Below are 25,006 nucleotides of genomic sequence, written 5' to 3'. Positions count from 1 at the left end.
TTCTCCTGATGGAGGTCTATGCTATTCTACAATGGCAGTCATTTGGCCATGGTGATAATCTGTGTAGCCTAAGTACTAGGTCTAAACATTCAAATGCACTGTTCCGGTGAGATTGGAGCCATTAGACAGCTCGCTCAGAGAGAGAGAGAGAGAGAGAGAGAGAGAGAGAGAGAGAGAGAGAGAGTTTAGACCCAACCTATACCCAGTCACTGGTTCTAAGTAGATTTGCTTGATCTACGAATATTAACATCCAAACCTTGTCTCACTACAGGTATTGTTCTTGTCGGATCATTTCACAAATAATTTACAATCACTCCAAGCGGTGTGGGCAAACACCCCCATAGAACTGTTAAAAGTGTGTCTATATTTTGTAAATTCATTAAGGCCCTATGAGGTTGCATTGTAGAAATGCTGACCTCAAAGATTCGGTACACAATGCTTTGAGTAACAAAATATGGCTCATGTGACCTCATTGAATAGTTTCTTGTGAACCTTAAACTGTCCGTCCTGCCCTGTCACCAAATCATTTTTTCAGGTCAAATTTCTGAACCGTTCCTGAACAATTTCCCAATGAAGCAAGCAAACGAGAGCATTTATCCCCTGCCAGTTTCAGTGTCGTCCAGCACTTCTTGTAGTACATACAAGTACCTGAACTGTTCTTTAAAAAAAATACAGGAAGTCTCGCCTTCTCCGTTGAACTAGTAAAAGCCCCATTTGCCTGTGACTTCTCATTTACTTCCTCACTGTCCTTAATCTTTTAATCTCAAGGAACCTGACAGGAGGCTTAGCCTATCCACACAACACTGGTTCGCGACACTGGCTTTTACTGGAACTAATCCATTAGCACAGCGACGCAGAACCTGGCCCAAACAACAGGTGATGGGAAGTGTGGGAACCATTCTGAAACGGCCTGACAGTCAATTTCAGACCATCAGTCTCAGAGGTGGATGGGAAAATCACCATCCCAGGAACACTCATAAACATGAGTCTGTCCTGCATCCACGCCTCCATCATATCTGACCTCACCAGGCCTTGTTAGCATAAGTACTCTGACCGCGAGCTGTCGCTCTTGTACGTTAGCTGCGAGTCAATGCTAGATCTCGAGCACAGCAGCATCCTCTCCGACTCTGTGTGTCTCCGAGACCAGAGGTCGTGCGTCGGCACCTGACCATTCAATGTCCTCTGTTTCAAGTTCAGAGTTTCAAACTTGACGTAGGACTCCTTGGAAAGGTCCTCCTCCTCCCCTTCCTCTCCACCTCTCCTGCTACTGGTCCTGCTGCAGCAGAGGGAGAGGATCTTGTAGATGAGGAAAAAGATGAGAGGCACGGCCACCATACAGGCAATGATGCTGGCAATCAGCAGTAGGTCACTCTCCTCCTCTCCTTCCCCGAGTGTGGAGAACTCCACACATTGCTCCTTGCCAGGTGGCGTGGCCTTGGTGGACAAGCACACCTTGTAGTCCTGCATGGGGATGAGGTTCTCCATGAGCTCCTTGCCACGGCCGGCCTGTGAGCTAATGCTGATCTCCTCCCCCTCTTCCCCCCCAGTGGGGGAGCACAGGATGGAGACGGGGGCATCGCTCGGCATCCCCTCTGCCACCCACACCACCACGGCACTGTCCACCCCCTCCTCTACCACCTGCACGTCCCGCAGGCCCGGTTTGGAGTCCAGGGGCTTCTTTACAGTTTTGTTGTCATCTTCTGCATCAGATGACCCCTTTCCCCCCTTCCCCTGCTGCATCTTGGAGGCGGGGGGAGAGCGTTGGATCCCACCACCGGGCCCGGGCCCCTTTTTTGTTGTCCTAGGGGTCGTGGCCGTTGTGGTGCTGATGGTGGTCTTTGGGGGCGCTGACGAGGCAGGAGAAGAGAGGGGCGTTGGTTCTGTGACTGCGGTGGAGGGGGACGCTGGCTCGGTAGTCCTCACTGTTGACTGGGGCGGCGCTGTGGTAGAGGCGCCCTCCCCTGCCACAGAGAGGGTGAAAAACGCATCTGCTCTACCCGCCACGTTCTTGGCCCTGCAGCGGTAGTCTCCAGCGTCCTTGAAGAGGATCCCATGCAGGCTGATGATGGACCAGCGGACCCCCTCTCCTGGAGACTCCTGCACAACTGGAGAGGCAGCAGGCAAGCAGAGACAACAAAATGGTCAAGGCAGACACATGACAAACAGATGCACATTGAATAAGACAACAACAAGTAGAAGTCATAAGATGAGTAAACAATGAGGTAAGCAACCACTAAGTAAATACGAGCAGAAGCTTTGAGTCATTTCATGATGCACATAATAGTGACAAGGTACCTGTCCTGACCTTCATGACACACACTATTGCTCTAAGGGCAACCAGAATGGTGCCAGTGTCGGTTCCTGCACCAGCTCCATTCTGCTGATGTCTATGTTGTCATCACAGTATTTTTTGGTTTGCCTAGAGAATACACACTTTCACACATAAACACAGACACTTCAAATGGTAGAGAGAACATAAGAAACCAAATCTATGACTATTTCTCAAAGTGAATTGTTCTAACCTTGCTAGGATGAGTAATGTCCATTTTTCATGGATTTTACCCAAGAGTATCCAATACACAGTTCTAAGACTAATTACTAATTGGATACTCCTTGATGAAATCGTGTGTGTTGTTTTTATCATCTGATTCCCTTTCTCAGATGGTCAGAACCCATGGTGACGCCCGCCACCCCTCTCACTATTTCACTACCTCTGTCTGTCTGTCTGACTCTCTCCTTCTGTCTGTCTGCCTCTATCCTTATGTCTGTCTACCTTTTTCCTTCTGTCTTTCTTTCACCCTCTCCTTCTTTTGGGGCCAGGAGTCTTGGTGAGTTCAGCTGGGTTGTAGGCAGGATAGTGCAATGTCTTGCGTCATCACTAATACAGGCCTGTGTTAGGGCTTAAGTCATGCACGGAGACAACACACATCAGACCAAGCTGTTTGTATGCTTGTGCAAAGGCATTCATGGTGTATTGCACGTCTTCTTCTGAGAGGGCTACAATAGCATTGTCATTTGCATACTGCAGCTCTGTGATGCATGTGGCAGTGGTTTGACCTTTGGCCCTGAATCTGTTTATGTTGAGAAGTTCATCAGCCCTGTACATGATTTTGACTCCCTAATTCCCTGTAAGATGAAGGATGATGGCAATGAAGATGGAGAACAGCGATGGTGCAATAACACATAACACACAATAACACACACACACACACACACACACACACACACACACACACACACACACACACACACACAAACACACACACACACACACACACACACACACACACACGCACGCACGCGCGCGCGCGCGCGTGCGCACAAACACACACACACACACACACACACACATGATCATGATCAACAAAATGTGATCACTTCTTGTCTTCTTGTCTTGTTTACAACAACTTACAAGTAATTAGATATTATTATTATTAGATATTATTATTATTATTATTATTGTTATTGTTATTATTATTATTGTTGTTATTGTTATTGTTATTATTTGTTATTATCATGTCATTTGTTCAACAATGTATTTAATTATGACTAATGATGCAGGGTTTAATACCTTTCTCCTCAACATGCGCACGCGCACACACACACACACACACACACACACACACACACACACACACACACACACACACACACACACACACACACACACACACACACACACACACACACACACACACACACACACACACACACAAAATTCCAGAATAATCTGTCCAGCTTCATCAGCATTTTACTTGGGTGGTGGCCAGTGACCTAGATACTGCACTAACCACTGCACTGCCCCATATGGCCACCATTAAGCTTGGTAGTAACAGGTGACCTACATGCTCACTATGGATTACTTTCATTACCTCACAACCTGTAACCATCCATCATACCTGACCAAGGCGATTAAGGTACAATCATTGTACAGTACTAATGGAGTCACTGCACAGGCATTTTTACTCCGTAAAAAAAAAACCCGTAAGGGTTGTACAAAGTAAGTTAGTTTTTTTCTGCCGCTGTAACTGGTGGGGGTGTTTTGTTTGGTTTAATGGGTGTTAACTGATGACGACTTGCTTTCTCTTGTTGTTTCATATTCTTGTACATCTGTGATGATCTTTCTGTCTAATGATTTGTGCACTCAACAGGATTAATTGGTTCAGGAAATGCTTGGCTCAAGCACATGTATATGGTATGGCAGGATATTTTGTTTCTTACAGTAAGATGATTGACACCCCTGGTGGTATTACTGCACACTGCTATTATTAACTGGTAATAATTTGAAATAGTTCATCCTTAACCATCTGGTTGATCACCAGTGATCTTGCTTATCATAACAACATTGCTTGCTCACTACAATGACACAGTAAATGTTGCAGTGTTCATTGCAAAACACCAAAAGAGAGCAAGCATATTTTAACCATGTGTTTACACGTATACAAGTATGTTCTCAATCACGTTATTTACAAGTAAATGAAATAATGTGCAACAAAGAGCCTACCAAACTGATAGAGACTTGGCACAATACCTATTTATTTAAATACAGGAAGACAATAGTTAATGATTTCGTTTTTAAAATTGCTCATGCCTTAACTTACTGTGTAAACTAAACAGCTTTGGGGTAGCAATTCTATCATTGAAACTATATTAAGTCTATTGGAAAGTGTCTTAACGTTCAATTTGTGTGGTATGGTACAGAAACACCTCCCCCCATGTCACCTCTGGGCTTCCATAATATAGCAATTTAAACATCCAGGGGAGGGATGGACACAACGATTATAGGGAGACCACAGATAAGCCTGGACACTATGTACTGTACATCGATAATATTAGAAGTAAAGCAATGGGGATTATCAGCAACCCTTTGCATCCTCTGCATTGCAAATTTGAGCCCTTATCCTCAGTGAGGCATTGTACAACAAGTGTATGCAAGTAGCCTACCAAATTAGATTAGATTAGATTGCTTTTATTGTCCCAAAAGGGAAATTTGTTTTGATTCCATTAAAACATCCAACAAGTATGCCTCTTTTGCAAACCAAGATGAGCTTTATTTTATGTATTACCTACATTGGTATTCCATATTATTTGTAGTGGTATTTGGGGTATTATTTCTATATATATTTTATATAGTGAAACTGAAAGCAAGTTTCCACACTTGTGGACAATAAAAAAGAATTAATTCATCCATCTATCATTTATTCACAGTCAATTTAACACCTTGTAGATGGCATTGGGTCACAGATTACTCTCTACAGAGTTGAACACCGCATGTTTTACTGTGTACCATGTTGGTACTAACAGGCTCTAATAGAGTAGAGTAGAGTAAACTTTATTAATGGCCAAAGGAAAATTAAGGCTCTACAACAGTGGTCTTCATTTATTGTTCCCCAAGGGCCAAATTAAGTAGCGCAAATGAGGCTAAGGGCCAAGCAAATCGTCTGTCCACATGGCCATAGATAGCATGTTTTCATTTGTTCCAACCTCATGGCGGGTCAAATGTTTTCCATTCCCGGGCCAGATCTGAGCCACGGGCCACCATTTGGAGACCACTGCTCTACATGAAAGGATCTTAACTTGTGTATCTCAGGTGTCTCACCCGTGTGGTTGAAGGCGGAGCCGTCAGCCCTGGTCCAGGTGAGGTCGGGAGTGGGGTAGCCGTTGGCGTCACAGCGCAGCAGCACGTTGCTGCCCTCTGCAGAGGTGATCTTTGTGGCCGATGTCAGCACCGTGGGCTTGGAGCACTGGTCCAGCTCAGCCCGCTGGAACAGAACTCCCGCTAGGTTCTCGGGCCCGCCGCAGGCCAAGAAGGCGTCCATCAGAATGATGGGAGTGTCCACCATCTTGGACAGCTCAATGACCTTGGAGATCTTGCAGTCACAGTACCAGGGATTGTCTTGAAGACCTAAGAGAAGGCAACAAAAGGATATGGGGTGTCACGATATGACTCTAAAGACACATATCACCTCCCAAAAAAGAAACTTAATGCTGTGCTCATCCAATCCTGTTGCAGACCAGCAGCTTTTCTACCCATGTGGGGGCCTTAGGCAAAATATAGACATGGGGCCCCTTTGACTGGGTCTTGCTGATATTTACAAAGGTGGGGATGAATATTGGGGACCCCTACAGAAGGCAAATTTTGGCTGGGCCCTAGGCAATTGCCTAGTCCCACTACCAGGCCGGCTGACGGCCTGGACTCAGGCCGGGACAGAATCATCTTAAAGCCCCCCAATTCAGTACGTGTCATGAAATAAGGATTCAGTCCATCTCACTGACACTTTTTAAAAACTAATTTGTAAAAACACTGACTCCTTGACAATTTCCAAAACCTCAGACTGGGATAGCAGACAATATGCTGAAAGGTTATGTGTGCTGAAACCAAATTCGCCATGAAATACACAGCACAATATTCAGATGCACAAAATGCCATATCTCCCTCTTTGAACGAAAAAAAAAAGAAATTATCCAGATATATATAATAGGTGAAAATACATACATTGGACACATATTAGATTTTCTTCAGATAAATATATTTCAATCATGGTGTTCAAATTACAGTACAGTACATTATAATTCAAATTTGGTTGTGCTATGGGCCTATTAGAGTACTGCAAACAACAGGGTCTCATCATGAGTTTGGGCTGGGTCAGGCAGCAACACCTTATGCACATACACACACGCACACGCACACGCACACGCACACGCACACGCACACACACACACACACACACACACACACACACACACACACACACACACACACACACACACACACACACACACACACACACACACACACACACACACACACACACACACACACACACACACACACACACACACGCACACGCACACGCACACGCACACACAATATACTGGCTGTTGGCTGTCACAACAGAAGCAGACAGGGTAAGACAGCTGTCGAAGTCTGGGAGTTAAAACACTGTGTGTGTGTGTGTGTGTGTGTGTGTGTGTGTGTGTGTGTGTGTGTGTGTGTGTGTGTGTGTGTGTGTGTGTGTGTGTGTGTGTGTGTGTGTGTGTGTGTGTGTGTGTGTGTGTGTGTGTGTGTGTCTGTTTGCACCTGCCTGCTATATCCACATCTAAAGACATGCATACTGTTACATTCACGCCTCTTGCATAAGTCCATGTTGGGTTTCTTTTTGTGATGCCAAAGATCAGGGTTTAACCTGTCTCTGTCAAATGCCTCTGTATGCTTCTGGTTGAAATTAAAATAAGGCCAGTGATCCACGTGGGACATGTGAGTGCGAACTTCACCTCGTAACCCCAAAAGGCTTCCCTGTCCTGACACATTTGAAGTGTAGGCATTAAGTGTGGTGAAACTGTTCTGTATTGGGGGTATTGTGGCGCAGCGCACATTTGGGCTTGCATGCCCACTCAGGTTGACCCCGGTTCGAGTCCAGCCGGGGTCATTTCCCGATCCTCCCCTGTCTCTCTGTCCCATTCGCTTCCTGTCATCATCTTCGACTGTCCTGACAAATAAAGGCATTAAAGCCCCTGAAAAAATATTCCAAAAAAAAAGAAAGAAAAGAAACTGTTCTGTATTGTGACTGAACTACTATACATTCCGCCTCTGGCTCTTGCTGTACCATTGGGCATTTTGCTTCACGATATGGTTGCGAGTCGACACAAGGTAAATTGGTATAAACTTGGAACGTTTTGAACTTTTGCATGCGCTGCAATGGCACCACGCGCTGCAAGGGCTGATTGCATTGCATCATGTACCCACAATACTGTAAAATGAATTCACGTTGAAAATATGTAGCGCAGTACTATGCAAAGATCGCACTGTGAGCCGATGGATCATCGTTGTAAATCAAACCACTCTCTCCTCGTAGCCTCTTACTGCAGGTGGGCCCGTCAACGGGCCTATTCAGTCTTTGCTGAAAACATTCAACTACATCATAACAGCGTTGTTATTACAATGCAGAGTGTTAAGAAACCGATTAGGACTTGGTCATTACCCTTTCAGTGACAATAAGTTTAACAGAGGCTCTGTGCTAAGGGGTTAATTAGCCACCAGTGTGGTCCATGACAGAAATTCTGCCTGATCCAGTCGAGGGAAACACTTAAATTTCCCTGGTTCCTGATGGGTTTTCCTCCATAGCATCAGACACTGTTGAACAATGAAAATTGAAATGCAATCAAAGCAGGTGTATTGCAATCCCCTGGCACATAGGCCTACTGTGTAGCCTTTAGATACCACAAAACGTGCTTCGCTTCAAAACGGTACTATGATGTCAGTCACACTGAAGAAGGCTAATGGAAGGGCGATTTGAAAATAAAGAGATATTAATGTTAGCCAGAGTCTTTAAGGGTCCTTTCCATTATTCAAACTCACAAGGGCCCACAATGTGCTGTTATGCCGATGGAATTATGCCAATGTTATGGCAGTTATGCCAATGTGTTACTCTTGGGCAGTGCGTTACTTGTGGGCAGTCATGGGTAAGCGGTTAGGGCATCAGACTTGTAGCCCAAAGGTTGCCGGTTGGACTCCCGATTAGCCATGTTGGTGGGAGGAGTAGTTAAGCAGTGCTCTCCCCCATCCTCCTCCATGACTGAGGTACCTGTCCCTGAGCATGGTACTGCCACACCGCACTGCTCCCTTGGGGCGCCATTGGGGGCTGCCCCCTTGCATGAGTGAGGCATACATGCAATTTTGTTGTGTGCAGTGTGCAGTGAACACTTGTGTGCTGTGGAGTGCTGTGCCACAATTACAATTGTGGAGTTGGGGAATTGGGGAGTTGGAGTTTCCCAGTTGGGCTTTCACTTCACTTCACTCTTGTTTTCAGCGGTGCCTGGACCAGAGTAGATGTCAGTTTGAGAAGGTGGTGATGAACTAATGATATTAATTCGATTACACTAATAAATTAATGTTAACACTTTATTGTAAGGGGCCATTGTTAGAGTGCACTTACCTCATTAGGTACAGCGCTATATGTATCACATGTAATTTCATGACAATAAGTTGTGTAATTATGTAAATAGGCTACAACCGTAGCCTACACATTGAGGACACTATGCAGTAACAGTAAGTACACTGTAATAGTGACCCATTAAAATGAAGTGCTACCTCGTGAATTTGAATAAACTTCTACTTTACAGAAATGTAAAGTGTACATACAGGGGTGTTGCACAGTTACGTAAAGTGTAACTGAGCTGCAGGGCCCCATGTATATAGGCCGTGTCTGATTATATATCGGTGGGGGGTCCATTGGAGCTGATTGGACATATGGCCCACAATTTGCTGCTACGCCCCTGTGTACATATTACGTTTTCCTTTTTTTTTTGGCAGGGGGAAAGATACCTTCACAAACACGCAGCAGTGGCACCTTTACTTGTGTTTGAAAATGACCTTCTCACACAGGTGTAACACATGTATTTATGTCGGTGTGTGTAGGGGGTGTGTGGCTGTTTAACACAAATGGTATTAGTCCTGCTTAGGATGGAAACTTACACCACTGTAAGTGGTCCCGCTTCATCCACTTGGCTTTAGACATGCATCAGCACCCAGGCAAACACACACACACACACGCACGCACGCACGCACAAACACACACCCGCACGCACACACACACACACGAGCGTACATGTGCCTGTACGCAAAGAGAGAGAGAGACATATGAAGCACACAAAATACACATTTATACATGGTACACACACTCACCCCCTCTCTCTTTCTCTTTCTCTTTCTCTCTCACACGCACACACCGACACACGCACACACGCATACATGCTCGCAAGCGCAAACACACACACACACACACACACACACACACACACACACACACACACACACACACACACACACACACACACACACACACACACACACACACACACACACACACACACACACACACAAAGCATTTGCAGAAGCACCTTTGCCAGCTAAGCTTAGCTTTAAGGTACTTGACAGAAATGAGAAATGAGATCACACTCACACAAAGTGTCGACCATCAACTGAGATGGTGCCTTCTCAGAGAGAGAGAGAGAGAGAGAGAGAGCAACAGAGAGAGAAAAAGAGAGAGAGAGAGCACCGAACACCAAATGTGACATAAAAACCTGTTGAAATTACGATCCACATTTGTCCATTCAATGATGGAGCCAATTGCCCTTCATGGCAATGAAGTGTTAGCCTTGCGATGTAGCCCTATGTGCTTCTCCCCAAAGATTTTGGCCAAACAGTCGGCTTTCTCCCAGGCTAGTGAAGTGTGGGTCCCACTTACAAACTGGGCATTGGATGAATGGGAAAAGCGTCTCACTCAACAAGAGATTCAAGAGATTTAAGAGATTCAAAAAAGTTTATGGTCATTGTCATTGAAGGCAATGAAATACTGTGGAGTAACAACACTGAATAGTTTGAAGTAGAAGTAGTAGCAGCCTATGTACATAGTCAAAGTGCTTGACCCCCCACCCTCAAATCAAATCAATCAAAATCTAGAAACAATGTACAAGCAACCAAACGCTGTAATCACTTCAAATTGTGTAAGTGAACCTCTCTCTTTCTGCTAAAGACCCAAATTTTACCTGATACCGGTCTAAGATCGAAACATTGTGTAAAACAGCGACAGGGTCAGTGTGCAGGAGTTTTTCAACTTGTCTGTCAAATACTGGCAATTAAGAGACAGGTTTCAACGCAAAATGCATTTGGACTTCAAACAGCTATGGCACCATATTGCTGGTACCCGGAAAACATTTTGACAAAATACACTAAGTGAACACTGCCTATTTATGGATACTAGCTACTACTACTTTTTTTTTTTTTTAAGAAATAGCTCAGGTCCCCAACACTCAAAAAATTGGAGATATGCTCAGAAACACTCAAACTAACAGACAGGCAGACAGACAGGCAGGCAGGCAGACAGACAGACAGACAGACAGACAGACAGACAGACAGACAGACAGACACACACACAGACAGACACACACACACACACACACACACACACACACACACACACACACACACACACACACACACACACACACACACACAGACAGACAGACAGACAGACAGACACCAGGAAATGGGGCATCACTGTAACTGAATTCATGACCTTTTAGAATCTACTGGTGGTGCCACACTGGTGGGAAAAATTGTAAACTTCCACCCCTGACACACACACACACACACACACACACACACACACACACACACACACACACACACACACACACACACACACACACACACACACACACACACACACGAGCCCTATCTCACGCCTTTCGTAAAGTCTTCACGAAAAAAATAGATTAATTTTCGTGGTGCATTGACGTTATTGCCCGTTTTTCGTGGTAGGGCAACGAAACGCTGCCTATTCACTTGAATTGCCCCACTGCTGCTATGGTTATCCAAGCGTCTGCAGGGGCAGGGAGGGGGTGCTGACAGAACACTGCTGATACACTCGGGACTCACTAATTCGACGCCCTTTCGGTACTTACGCCAGAGATTCTTTAAGTATATAGAGATATGCCAACATAATAGGTTTCTATGGGCACCTAACGCGACCAGGTTCCGGTCTGCCTAAAGGGCCGTGTCATAATACTCCTACAATGAATAGAACAGTCTTTAGGTCTGCCTAGGTCTGCCTAAAGGGGGCCATAATAGAACCAGGAAACAATGGGCCAATGGAACCTCTCTCTCTCTACTCTCTCTGCTTACGCCTTATGTCCCCTAAACCTAAACCTAAACCTAACCCTAACCCTAACCTTAACCCTACTTAACCCTAAACCTAACCCTAACCCTAACCTTAACCCTAACCTTGACCCTAAACCTAACCCTAAATTGCTTGTTTGAAATGTTTGATTACCATGTGACGGTAGGCTACGGAAAGGGCATCAAACTAGTGGGTGGCTAGGCAACAGTCGGGCAATTCAAGTGGATAGGCAGCGTTTCGTTGCCCTACCACGAAAAACGGGCAATAACGTCAATGCACCACGAAAATTAATCTATTTTTTTCGTGAATACTTCACGAAATGAGTGAGATACGGTTGCACACACACACACACACACACACACACACACACACACACACACACACACACACACACACACACACACACACACACACACACACACACACACACACACACACACACACACACAGCACAGAGCACAGAGCACAGAGCACAAAGATGCAAACACTCATTCTTCCCGGAAACTCCATTACCAGCTTAACTTGTACTTAAGAAAAGAAAACCTTCCCATGCCTAAATTTAGCACAATCAGGGAAAAGGCTATGTGTTAATTCTATAGGAAGCTAAATTTAGCACAATAAGGGAATACCTGTTAATTCTATACGAAGCCAAATTTAGCACAATCATGGAATACCTGTTAATTCTATACAAAGCCAAATTTAGCACAATCATGGAATATGTGCTAATTCTAGGATGCTAAATTTATCTCAATCATGGAATACATGTTCATTCTATAGGAAGCTAAATTTAGTAGCCTGGCAAGTCAGACTAAATGTGAGGTTAAATGTGAATATTTAGTCTGGCCCCAATCAATAAGACATGTTCAAGGGAACAACCCGTTGTTTTTCAAACGTTGTCTGTGCCCATGGGCCAACGCTTTGACCAAAACCAAGCTCGATTTGCATCCAAAGATTAGAAACAAATCTCCTGCATTGTGATTGTTCCAACAGTTTCAGTGCCTGGGGCTTTGTATAATAATTGTATAATAATTTTGCCCGCTGGCGGGTGGGGCTAGTTTACTAGGCTATAAATTTAGCCCATCGGGAATTAATGTGTGAATTCTACAGGACAGCAAAAAACCAAGGCCTTGAAGACATGGGTGCCCTGTGCCCAGACAGGCCAGTGCCTGTAAAAAGTCCCCTGATCCCTGTTGTGCCAGCAACATATGCTGGCCCAGAGGTTGGCATGGCATTACATTTTTTTTCTGTTTGCTAAAGCACATTTTTGTAACTTTGTCTGCTTTTGTGGAACTCTTCACACAGATTCGCAAACCTATAATCAAAAAATTAACCAAAGTAATAGCACAAAAACTGTTTTGCATAACTGTGTGAACACAATTCACTACTTCACACACAATTTCCAAATAATAAACATACTCCTAGAGTTCTATAACCTCCACAAAATGTAAATTTTACTGCCTGTGTCTAGTTGCTGCAATGTGTGCTTGTAAACTGATGGGTGTGTTAACGATTTGGTACAAAAAATAATTAGAAATGTATGTAGAATTTAGCGAACCATTTTGTGTGAAGAGTTTTGCAAAAACTTAAGCCAGCTTAAGTTACAAAAAAAGGATCTTTAGCGATCAGAAAAACGTTCAACGATCAACGAAAACCTCTAACGTTGTGTGTTACACAAACTCCTCAAGGCCACTGCACACTGGCTCTGGCAAAGTGGAGAGCACAGCTCTGCCACCATTTGATTCCATTGTTTTCAATACAACACCCCACTCACCAGCACCGATGTCTGCTGACAACAGTGGTTGATTACAATGGCAGTCTATTTTTTGTCTACGCCTCATTGAAATACATTACTGAATCCACATGCCATGCTTGTGTGCTGCATAATGTGTGCTGCATAAGTGCGCGGGGGCTACCAATAGTGGTGTGGATCGGCACTGCCCTCACGATCCGATTCGATCACGATTCGGGAGGTAGTAGATCCAATTCGATTCGATTCTATTAGATCCAATCCGATTCGATTCAATTCTACAATGCATTGCAATGCATTACATTTCTACTGAACGCAAAGCAAATGTTCAGCCATGATGAGGAAATACAAGTAGTCAGATACTGAGCAACAATTTATTGGCTGTTTTCTGTATCAGTCTGTATCAGTCTTACAATGTTTTGAAGTGTTTTTATTTAATTTAACATTCATTTGCTCCCGAAATATCCATGGAAGTAATTGCAACTTAAAAAAATTGCCGGATTGATTCTGGAACTTGCCGGATCTGGATCTGGATCGTCCATGCCCCGGATCGATTCGGATCGCCGAATCGATCATTGTTGACACCACTAGCTGCCAACATTGTCAGACCTGACGTTGCTCTGCAATGCTGTCGGAAGTGGATGGTGTGCACAGGCCTAGAGCAGTACATGCACCGTGTTACTTGCAGAATTTCATCACTGTCAACATCACACATCATTAACATTGGACGGCTTATAGCTGAAGCCCAAATTTCATATGTGCGTACTAGGTAATCATTGCATTGGCCGTTGTTTCTACATTTATTTCGACAAACAGAAGCAAGAACAAAGAACATTATCTTTCTTTATTCTTTGTCTTTCTTTCAATTTATTTGTACAAAACAAAAAGCAATCAGCCATGACCAACTTTTTTGTCTCTATATCTTAGATCTTAGTTGTTCGCAAATGCAACTAAGTAATAATTTGGCACATGACTGGCAGTGCTGTGGTTGTGGTGTATTAATGCAGAGGAGATTTCCTTGTCCTGAGTTCAGACTTCAGAGGTAATACCTCAGGAAGCAGAGCCTTACGCTTCACGCACTCAGGTGGTCTCTCATGTAACACCATACTTTTCCCCTCAAGGATTCACATACTTGGGTCCCTTGGTCCAGGGAGACCTCACCCAAGGGTCCATAATATCAAATTGTGTCTCACACAGTTCTTGATGGCCTCACAGCAATCTATGTCACTCTGACACCATTTGTAGTGAAGAGGAGAAGAGTTGCTCCACCCCACGCCAGACCTGGGTCTCCGATGTACCAAATGTGCCCTCTGATTGGCTGCTCCTCCAGAGCCAATGCTTGTCATAACTGAGCACATCCACAACACTAATGCTAGTTACATTTTTAGCCCGTTCCTTTTTTAGCTTGATGAAGTTGCCTTTGGTAACTAAATTTGCTCTGAACTTTCATTAAGTATCTATGAAGGAAATGACTATTTGACTGACAGAAAAGGACTATTGGACTATTGGACTTAAGGATGTGAATCCATGCTTAATAAATGGCTATAAAAGCAGACAAATCCACCTAACGACCAAAAACACTTTTTGCCTGGCAAGTTGGTCACCACCACAACAGGCCCTTGTCCATGCCCACCAATCACAACGCAAGGTTTTCTTGCCCTGTTTTGGGGCTTTGGCAGTACAGAGCAGACAGCAGAATGGCTGCAACGCTAACAAAAAATGGTTGTTTGATTGGTTATAGCATTACAGCAGTTTCCAAGACGACCACTGAAAAACGCCCATGGGACAATTTGCAGCAATATTAACATCTCTTATTGTAAACTAGACATATGGTGGAGTAAAAAAAACAACTACAGGTGTGTGTGACCCCCTCTGATGGTGTCGTACATTGGCCAAGGTAGTGCAGAGAACCATAACAACAGTTTGGGCCCACTCACAGCCCTCAGCTACATATCTGAATAGAACATTTCCAGACAAATATTTGTATGGCAACTCTCAAGGTAGATTTTGTCAAAGAAGGCATGCTTTGTCTGTAACAGAGCCCTACATGGCAGCAGGACATGCCATTTTCAAACACACAATACAGTTACAATACAGCGATAAATGTCTGTATCAGAAAAAGAAGTTGTGTCCCTTAGTTGTGCACTACTAAAAACAAATGACTTGTTAATGTTAAAAAAAAGAAAAACCTCTCTGGAGAACAGACAATGTTCCTGGGGTGGGGGGTGCAAACAGGTGTGGTTGATATGTTTACAGTTTGGCCACCCGTCCCCTGGGAACTGTGTGTGTATTCTCCTGCTGCTCAATCCTAATCCCCCTTCTCCTTCGCCTGCCGAGCACAGCCGGCTGTTCCGACTGGATTAGCGCCACTGACCTCAAACTATCCATTGGCCTCCACTGTCGATCAGTTATGCCTAGCATACAGTACAGTACCTCTACATCTCTTCAAAAAGACCAGTGCCAGCCAGCAGTGGACACTGGGGCCTCTGGTTTAAAAAAAAGGCGGAGGCAACATGGTCCAGTGGTCTAGTGCACCGGGGACCCGAGTTCGATTCCGGCTCCAGATCATTTCCTGATTCTTCCCCTTCTCTCTCCCGACCCTTTCCTGTCTGTTCTCCACTATCCTGTCAAATAATAAAGGCACACAAGATAAAACCCCTAAATATAAACACTCACCGGCGACTACATTAGGAACACCTGTTACAACTGTTCATTGAGGCAAATTTCTGATCAGCCAATCACATGGTGGCAACTCGATGCATTTGTGCATGTAGACATGGCCGAGATGATCTGATAGAGTTTAAACTGACCATTATAATGTGGAAGAAAGGATTTTTAAATTACTTTTAACATGGGATGGCTGTGGGTGCGGAAGGGCCTGATTTGAGAATGTCAGAAATGGCTGATCTACTGAAATATTCACGCACAACCATCTTTTGGGCTTACAAAGAATGGTACGAAAAAGAAAAAGAAAATGCAGTGAGCAGCGATTCTGTGGGCAAAAATGGCTTGTTGATGGCAGAGGTCAGAGGAGAATAGCCATACTGGTTTGAGTTGATACGAAGGCAACATTAAGTAAAAAAAACATTCATTACAACCGAGGCAATTCTAGGATCAGATGGGACCCCAAGCAAAATTGCAAGAGAGTGAACATTTGAAACAAAATCACCACTACTGTGGTAAAGTGTGGGCTGTTATTCACTATCTAGGGGCTTGGGGGCCCCAAGCGGCTGCAAGCCTTGCCTGGTGGCAAGATGCGCCTCTGATTACAACCGAGGTATGCATAAGAGAATCCCTGATTACACAGCACATCAAATCTTGAGGCAAATGGGCTATAGCTGCAGAAAGCCACATTTAGGGCCACTCCTATCAGCTAAGAACACGAAAATGAGGCAACAATTTACACAGGCTCACCATAAACGGCACTAGAAGATCGGAAAAATGTTGCCTGGTCTGATGAGTCTTGATATCTACTGCAACACTCAGGTAGAATGGTCCGAATTTGGCGTCAACAGCATGAAAACATGGGTCAACCCTTTCAGGCTGGGGATATAATGGCATAAGGACATTTTCTTAGCACAATTTGGACCAATTAGTACCAATTTATCTTTGTTGGAATGCCACAGCCTACCCGAGTTTTGTTGTAGGCAGTTCAGGCAGTTCTGAAGGCAAAAGGGGGTCCAACCCAGCATTAGAGAGGTGTTCCTAATGGAGTGGCCGGTGAGTGTATATAGGCTATTAAAGAATCAGCCAAGCTCATAAACCATCTACTCCTGTGTTGTCCTAAGCAGTCTACACAGCTTGCTAACAGGCAATGGTGATAAGTGATTGGGCGCGCAAAAGGATGGCAGTGGTGGAAAAAACCTCTTCAACAGGCTACTCTATACTATACAGCTTAATCATGTCAGCATCGCAGCATGACCCTGAATGAAAGAGTATGTCACTCTTTGAAAGGGGTGGAGACATTGAAATTCACACAAAGTCAAGTAAAAATGTCAATCATACATAAAGTATAATTTAACAATAGATAGATATAATGTTTATTTTATTGGCTATTTAGGTAAGGTATTGTATTATATAGGCCTACTGTATGTTATCATGTCTATGGGATACAATGGATCAATTTCTCAGAGCGTTTTTTTCTCACAAGAAAATCAGTTGTATGTCCATTCAGTTTAATTATTCATCTCATCTATGGGCTTAATTTAATTCCAATGTATCGTGCAGTGAAGTAGCACTGAATCAAGCTAATAGAGGAATACACACTGAAATCTCTCTCTCTCTCTTTGACAACTGGACGAATACTTTAAAATACACCCAACAACCACAACTGGTTTTCCGCTGCTGAAATACACACTTTATCTTCGCAACACACAGTGCACACACACACACACACACACACACACACACACACACACACACACACACACACACACACACACACACACACACACACACACACTTTATCTTCGCAATACACAGTGCACACACACACACACACACACACACACACACACACACACACACACACACACACACACACACACACACACACACACACACACACACACACACACACATACACACACACACACATGCACACACACACACACACACACACGTATGCAATAATAAATCTGTCTCTGCCTTTTATCATAAAGTTCAGTGCACCCTGCACACTCACACAGCATCTAAGCTCCTTGGTGACCCACTCCTCTGCTTGTGCATGGCAGAATTAGATTTTTTTAGGCAAAATTTGATCTTCACCACCCCTATGTCTTCTTTGCAAATGATATGCTTGATAGATCCCTGCACAACACACACTGTGTGCATGGTTGGCATGGTTGCACTAATGTACCATACCATAAATGGCCAACGCATCCATGAGGGCCCAGGTTCGAATTCGGCCAGGGTCATTTCCCGAGCCTATTCCATCTCTTTATCACACTGTCTTTCTAAATTCAATTCTTCCTCTTATTTAACATTAATGTGTGGACTATTACATATGCACAGGCCGGGACTGGTGATCTGGCACACAGGGCATTTCCTGGTGGGCCGACACTCCTCGGGGGCTGATGTTGTTGGGGCTTTTTTGTATTTTTTTGCAGATTGGCCCACAATTTTAGAGAGGGCCACAAAAATGAGGGGGCCTCAAACTTTTTTTTGATCACAGCCCAGTCCTGTATAAGATACCGTGTAATCAAAGATTACTTGAGTTTGGTGACAGCACCTGAGGTGGCATGCATAGCAGGTTGACCTGAGGGACCTGCAGGCCTGACGTACTTCGAATCGAATGTCAGGACTATAATTAGGATGGCTGACCCAGGTTGACACTTTTCGTTCCAGCACAACAGTTCATAGCAGACTAATCAGGCAAAAGAGAACTGGCAGCTGCATGGCTGGATGGAGATGTAGCTGATCATTGGACATCAGTGGAATGATTTCAAAAAAGGGTTCAAAGCTGTGTTTGCTAGGGGTTTTTGCACTACGCCTCAGAGTGGGGGACTACACGGACCTGGCCTGACCGTAAATATATAATTATGTCAAAATATATAATTCAAACATAAATCCTACTTACAGGCAGTAACATAAATTGTATCAGATCAATTGGACTACTCAGCACTTTGCCATTTAGCAGGTTGACAACTTCGAGTTACAGAATACAATAGTTAGCACAATGACTGAGGTTAACTTAGTGACTGCAGCAATAGGCCTACTATAGAAAACACTACTTGCAAACGATAGCGTGTGTAGCGTTTGTACCTACATGCTATTCAAAGTCACAGACAGGAATGTATTACCAATTCATACTGAAGTTGACTCATCTGATGTGTTTTTTGTGTCTGTCTGCCTGTAGGATTTCTATTTGAATAATGTACATCTACATGTAAGTCGATGGGAAAGGTCTTTCGTTTTCCCCAAAAGGGGCAGATTCGTGTTTAAAGAGTTGAACGCCCGGATGGCCCATTATGTGAATATTGATCAGTGCAGATCATCAGTGATGCAGTTGTAAAACATCCCCAGCTGTTTCATATGACCCATTGCTTTTCATTGTGACCCCTCAACAACCCCAGCAACTTAACATGCCACAGCAACAGTGGTCACGGTACACAACAAGTTTATTCTCCATTTCCTACATTGAAAAGTCACAGGTTCACGCTTCTTCCCAGCAGAAGAAGCACTTTCAGACAGTTCCTTTCCTTATGTCTATAATACTACCCTGGAATAACGTATCGAACAATTACCACCAACTTTATTGAGTTGTATAAAGCATTAGCCTATCCAAAATGGTGCATTCAGGCCGACTGACAACCCTGCTGGTGGCAATTCCCGCACCTAATTTTCACAGAAAACCGTGATTACAAGATGGACATCAGCAGGTTCATCCGGGTAACACAGGCATGTGCGGAGCCCACGGGCATTTGAACAAGGGTGGTTCGCCGGTAAGCACTTTGGTGCTCCACCATTCTGGGTATGACACATGGGGAGCAATACTGAAGATGCAATACAGAACCATACAGCCCCTCCCAGACAATTAATTCATCCTGTCACAAGTGGATGAAGATATGAAATAATCCATTTTCTAAATGGTGTAACAGCTATGTAATATCATGCGTTGGAGTTGAACTTACACCATGAATTTATTTTTACATTGATATTTGACACCTCTGATAATGTGGTCGGTCGTCCCACTTACCCAAAACGATCTTGCTGTCGTTGGTCTTGGGAGCAGCCCCTGAGAAGGGCGGCCAGAGGTCCAGCAAGTCGGAAGGAAGCGTGACCAGCTTGTTGCTGGAGATGTCCAGGTAGGTGATGTTGACCAGGTAGGGGATGGCCTCCGCGGGAATGCTGGCTAGCCGATTGTTGTGGAGGTCTAGCGTCCGCAGGCTGGGCATCTCTCGTAGCGACTCCCAGGGGAAGGCCGCGATCTGGTTACCGTCCAGCCTCAGCTCGTGCAACACCTTGAGGTTGTAAAAGCTGGAGGTGTCGACGGATGTGATGGAGTTGTAGGTAATCCACAGGTAGCGCAGTTCCGGCAGGTAGTAGAAGGCCTCGCCTGGGATGCGGCGCACCGCTGTCTTCTCCACCCGCAGCTTGGCCGTGTCCAGGGGGACATTCACGGGGATGTCGCCCATGTCTGGATCATTACAGAGCACTGACCTGGGGTACTCACAAGAACACACACACACACACACACACACACACACACACACACACACACACACACACACACACACACACACACACACACACACACACACACAGATGCACAGTCAGACACACACAGATGCACAGTCAAACACACACGCATGCACGCACGCACACGCACGCACACGCACACGCACGCACACGCACGCACACGCACGCACACACACGCACACACACACACACACACACACACACACACACACACACACCACATTAAAGGACAATGCCATTATGCAGAGATCCATTCATATTACGTATAATAGGCTCAGTCCATTGTTTATGTTAAAGATGGACCGGTCTCTTAAAAACATGTAAAGAAACAACAGCATCGGCCTCTGAGGACTGTTAGCCCACCTGTAAAATGCCCTGTATGCTAGATGACCAGTTCACTGATGTTTACATAGGCTAGCTTTTCAACTTTCTTTTGAGACATTCACAATGAGTGGAGAAATTGATTGCATGGCAAGCGTAGGCCATGATGTACACATCATGAAATATGTATTTCTTGAACAATTAGCAGGTACTGCGAAACTTAATGCAAGCACTGTTAAATGGGATGTGGCAGGTGTGTGTCAAGATCGTTAGTTGTCTGGGATGCTAGACCATTTCATGTGAAAACAGAGAATGTGGAAAACAAAATGAATGTCTTGCTGAAGTGGTGATCTCGGTGGTGATTCAATCAGAAGACGGGCGGCTCACAAATATACAGTACTTTTGCTGTCGCTTGAGTTTTCATGGGAATCTCTCTGCTTTACCCAGTAGGGTAAAAGTGAATAACAGCAAATTGAGTGAAGTAGCCTTATTTTATCTAGGCTATATAATTTAGCCATGCTAAGTTGACTAATATGCTAACGGCCGTTTTGGGAATAGAATGTACATATATATTAGTTTAAATGTTTCTTTAGATTTTGTGATTTAGATATTTATTTCTGTTTTGTACATTTATACAAGCACATACAAACCAAACACTTGAACCCTTTGGTAAACAACTGGCCACCAATGGCTCCTGTTTAAGTCTGAGAAAACCAATAAATCCAATCTCATTTAATGTATTCATCTATGTTAATGTGCCACTAATAGATGGACTGAGAAAAAGGCAGATGTAAAAAAGAATGATCATATACTACACTCTAAGAAAATTTCCCTGCAAAATAACGGCAGTTACTGGCAATTATATTTACCTGTAATTCTACTGTTATTTCACACCAAAAATCAAATACAGCTCATTGCTGTTTAATGTATCACAGTATATAACATTTTTTCAGCAGCAATTGAACTGTTAAATAACAGTACTCTACAGAACGTTCACAGTATTAGTATTGTTAAACTAAAAGTGCTCTACAATATTTATGCAGTACTATAAGTAAAATAACAGTACATTTCAGTTAAAAAGTTGAATTGTACTGTGTGATGACAGGCAAATACTGGGTCATAGTTGTATTCATGAATATGGCCATGGCAACTTCCCAACCCACCCATCATTCTCCATAACTGTGGTACCCTGGCCATGTTACCACCCCACCCTCCCATCGTTCACCATGACTGGAGTGCCTTGAGCATGATACTATGGCGCTATGCTGTATTGAGAAAATGGTTTGCGGTGGTCCTTTGAAAGTGTGGGCATGAATAAAATTTCAGAGTACGTAGTGCTATGTTACAATGATAGTGTGCAAGGTGGGCTTTTTACTGTATCTCTTGATGAGCCAATGATGAATATAGCATTGGTCAGTCTTTAAAAAAATATTTTGCACCAAGAAGCACAGCAAACAAGCAGCACTACAAGCTAGCTCTCAAAGCAATGCCTAATTTGCAGCAGGCACATTATATGCAACAATGCCACAAATGATGCCACATACAGCAAGCTTTCACAAAGAGGAAAGTGTGCAAGCATGTAAGAAAGCTTGTAGGCAAGCTTGTAGGCAAACAAGTGCTATGCTGTGCCATGCAGGCCAGCCAGCAGGCAGGCAAGCAACTGAAATGTTGATAGTCCAGATTTATATACAGGTGCAAGAGTACCATGTGACCAGAGTCATCAGGCCCTTGGCAGGTGACGCCCGTAGTTTAATAATGGCATAACAGCCCTACTCAGGTGAGGCCAGGCACTGATTAGCAGATTGGTTTAGATGGGGCTGCTTGTTGCAAGAGTGTTACAAGTTCTTAAAATGTTTCAGCCATTCACACTTTCATCACTATCAAAATGCATGTGCTACACACACTTTGCTGCATCAAGCACTTTTTATTAAGTATTGTAGTTTCCTTAGAAATTGTTTCATCATGCTTGATAGTATCAGATAATCTTTAACCAGTCAGAATGACTTCAGTTCTTCAGGTGGTATTGAAGTTTGATGGTGATCACGGACAAGTGGAGGATGAATGGGTTTCAATGGTGCTGCCTAAAATAACTTATTTTCTAGAGATGCACCGGATCCGGTTCCGGTTCCGGATCCGTCAGGATAATAGAGTTTTTCACAGGATCCGGGTCCGGCAGGATCTTAAGCAGTGGATCCGGTATCCGGCATGTTACCTAAAAATCAGGGTCTGGTGCATGTCTAGCCTAGGCTTTTCAGTCTTTCACAACCCCAATCACTGCATGGAGTGAAATCCCTTCGGAAGCGGCTATTGCAGGCAGTGTGGCAATAAGCCAATGAGTCTAAAAAATAGTTTGCGCCAACGTAATAAAAAGGGCCCACGTGTGCGAGTAGACTATATGTTTCAACCCTTTTGTAGGATCCGGTATCCGGTTCCGGATCCGGCAGGATCTTAAGCAGTGGATCTGGTATCCGGCAGGATCCTAAAAATCAGGATCCGGTGCATCTCTAGTTTTTTCCACAACGGCGAATACTGCTATTGTGCAGTACTTACTGTTTATGCTCAATATGTGACTCAAAGTAATATTTTCACAGTAGTTGTCTGTTTCTTCGAAAAACAGTAGAATGCTGTTGCAGAATTGCCGTAAATAAACAGCTATTTGTTACAGTGTACGTAATAAATTCAGGTACAGAATCACTATTGGGTTTACGGAAGATTGTTTAGAGTAGAGTAGAGTATCATTCATAACGCCCTCCTTCATAACTATGCAGCTGGGTGACCAAATAGCTGTGACCTTAGATAGCTGACCTAATGACACCTTATCTAGGCCTACCTGAAGTCACCTACTGCATGTGCATGGCTGGGATCAGAGTAACACATGATGCTATGATGTTTGCTCAATATTCACGCCATGATTCAAAACAGTAGATTTGATCATTTGTCATATCCTTCAGCACAACTGAAATTCAACCTGGCATAAATCAATAAAGAACATGTTGATTGTGATATACAAATGAAAGTGTATTGTAGGGCCTACATTGCAGCAGCTGATGAAAATGTATAAATGGTAAAATCAGCCAATACATACAGTACATGTGTGTGGCAGTTGTGTGTGTTTCTCACTGCAACTCAACACTATTTGGCCAAAGCACAACCTAGATAATTTAACCAAATGTTAACCTACCATACCAAACCGTGTAAAGTGAGTTATTTCTACGTAATTATTCAGGATGATAGTCGCTGCCATTGTGTCCGTAGTGAAGGGCAAAGGCAGCTTAACGGACACCTGGAGGGTGAGCGAGAGAGAGAGCGCAAAGCGGCTTCTTACCTGAAGCCCGCGCCGTCGCTGCGTCCGTGGAACACGCAGGTACACTGGGATGGGCAGAAGCAGAGGCCCGGGCCGGGGCCCTGAAGGAGGAGGAGGAGGAGGGTGGAGAGGAGGAAGAACAGCAGGAGTTGTGGCGAGGAGGCGTGCGGATGCATGGTTCAGACCCAGCCAAGGCCTGGAGGAGCCTCACAGTGCAGAACCGCAGAGCCAGGATGAGGAGCGGTGGTGGAAAGCCCAGCCGCACTCATGGGAGGACCAGAAGTCACAAACGCAGGTCCTCACTTAAATGCAAAAAGGATTTGCGGTTTAAAAAAAGATTCCTGTCACAACCAGGCCCAATGTCTTCCAACTGCCATCGAAAACAATACTTAAATTGTTTTTTTTAACGACTTTTTGGTCTTATTCCAGCATGTTCATCCGCGCTGTCCAGTCTGCTTCAATCTCCTTCTGACCTGGGCGGGGTAAGGGCAAGGAGGGAGGGGTGTGTGTGTGTGTGTGTGTGTGTGTGTGTGTGTGTGTGTGTGTGTGTGTGTGTACGTGTGTGTGTGTGTACGTGTGTGTGTGTGTGTGTGTGCTGAGGAGGGATTAGGCAGAGGGATTTCTCCAAGCTGAGTAGGTCGCTCGGCTCTGTGGGAGGAGTGGGGGAATAATTAGTATTAGGGCCAAACGCTAATCAGCCAGAAGAACACACACCTGAGGCAGCCAGCAGGAGGGAAGAGAAGAGAAGAGTTC

At 44.3% G+C, this 25,006-nt stretch overlaps 1 protein-coding gene across 1 annotated transcript; it reads right to left on the bottom strand.

Moving 5' to 3' along the window:
- Nucleotides 1-1,035: 1,035 nt before the first annotated feature.
- On the bottom strand, nt 1,036-24,429 carry lrit3a (info leucine-rich repeat, immunoglobulin-like and transmembrane domains 3a). The gene is made up of 4 exons (XM_063188309.1): nt 24,275-24,429; nt 20,126-20,589; nt 5,600-5,905; nt 1,036-2,105 (listed from the first exon to the last, which is right to left on the bottom strand). Exons 1-4 carry the CDS (start codon nt 24,427-24,429, stop codon nt 1,036-1,038), a joined length of 1,995 nt encoding a protein of 664 aa, XP_063044379.1.
- Nucleotides 24,430-25,006: the final 577 nt, after the last annotated feature.

This window comes from Engraulis encrasicolus, chromosome 22 (assembly GCF_034702125.1).
Source record: "Engraulis encrasicolus isolate BLACKSEA-1 chromosome 22, IST_EnEncr_1.0, whole genome shotgun sequence".
Taxonomy (NCBI): Eukaryota; Metazoa; Chordata; class Actinopteri; order Clupeiformes; family Engraulidae; genus Engraulis; species Engraulis encrasicolus.
Note: the sequence above shows the minus strand (reverse complement) of the source record. Positions and strands in the feature narration are given on the sequence as shown.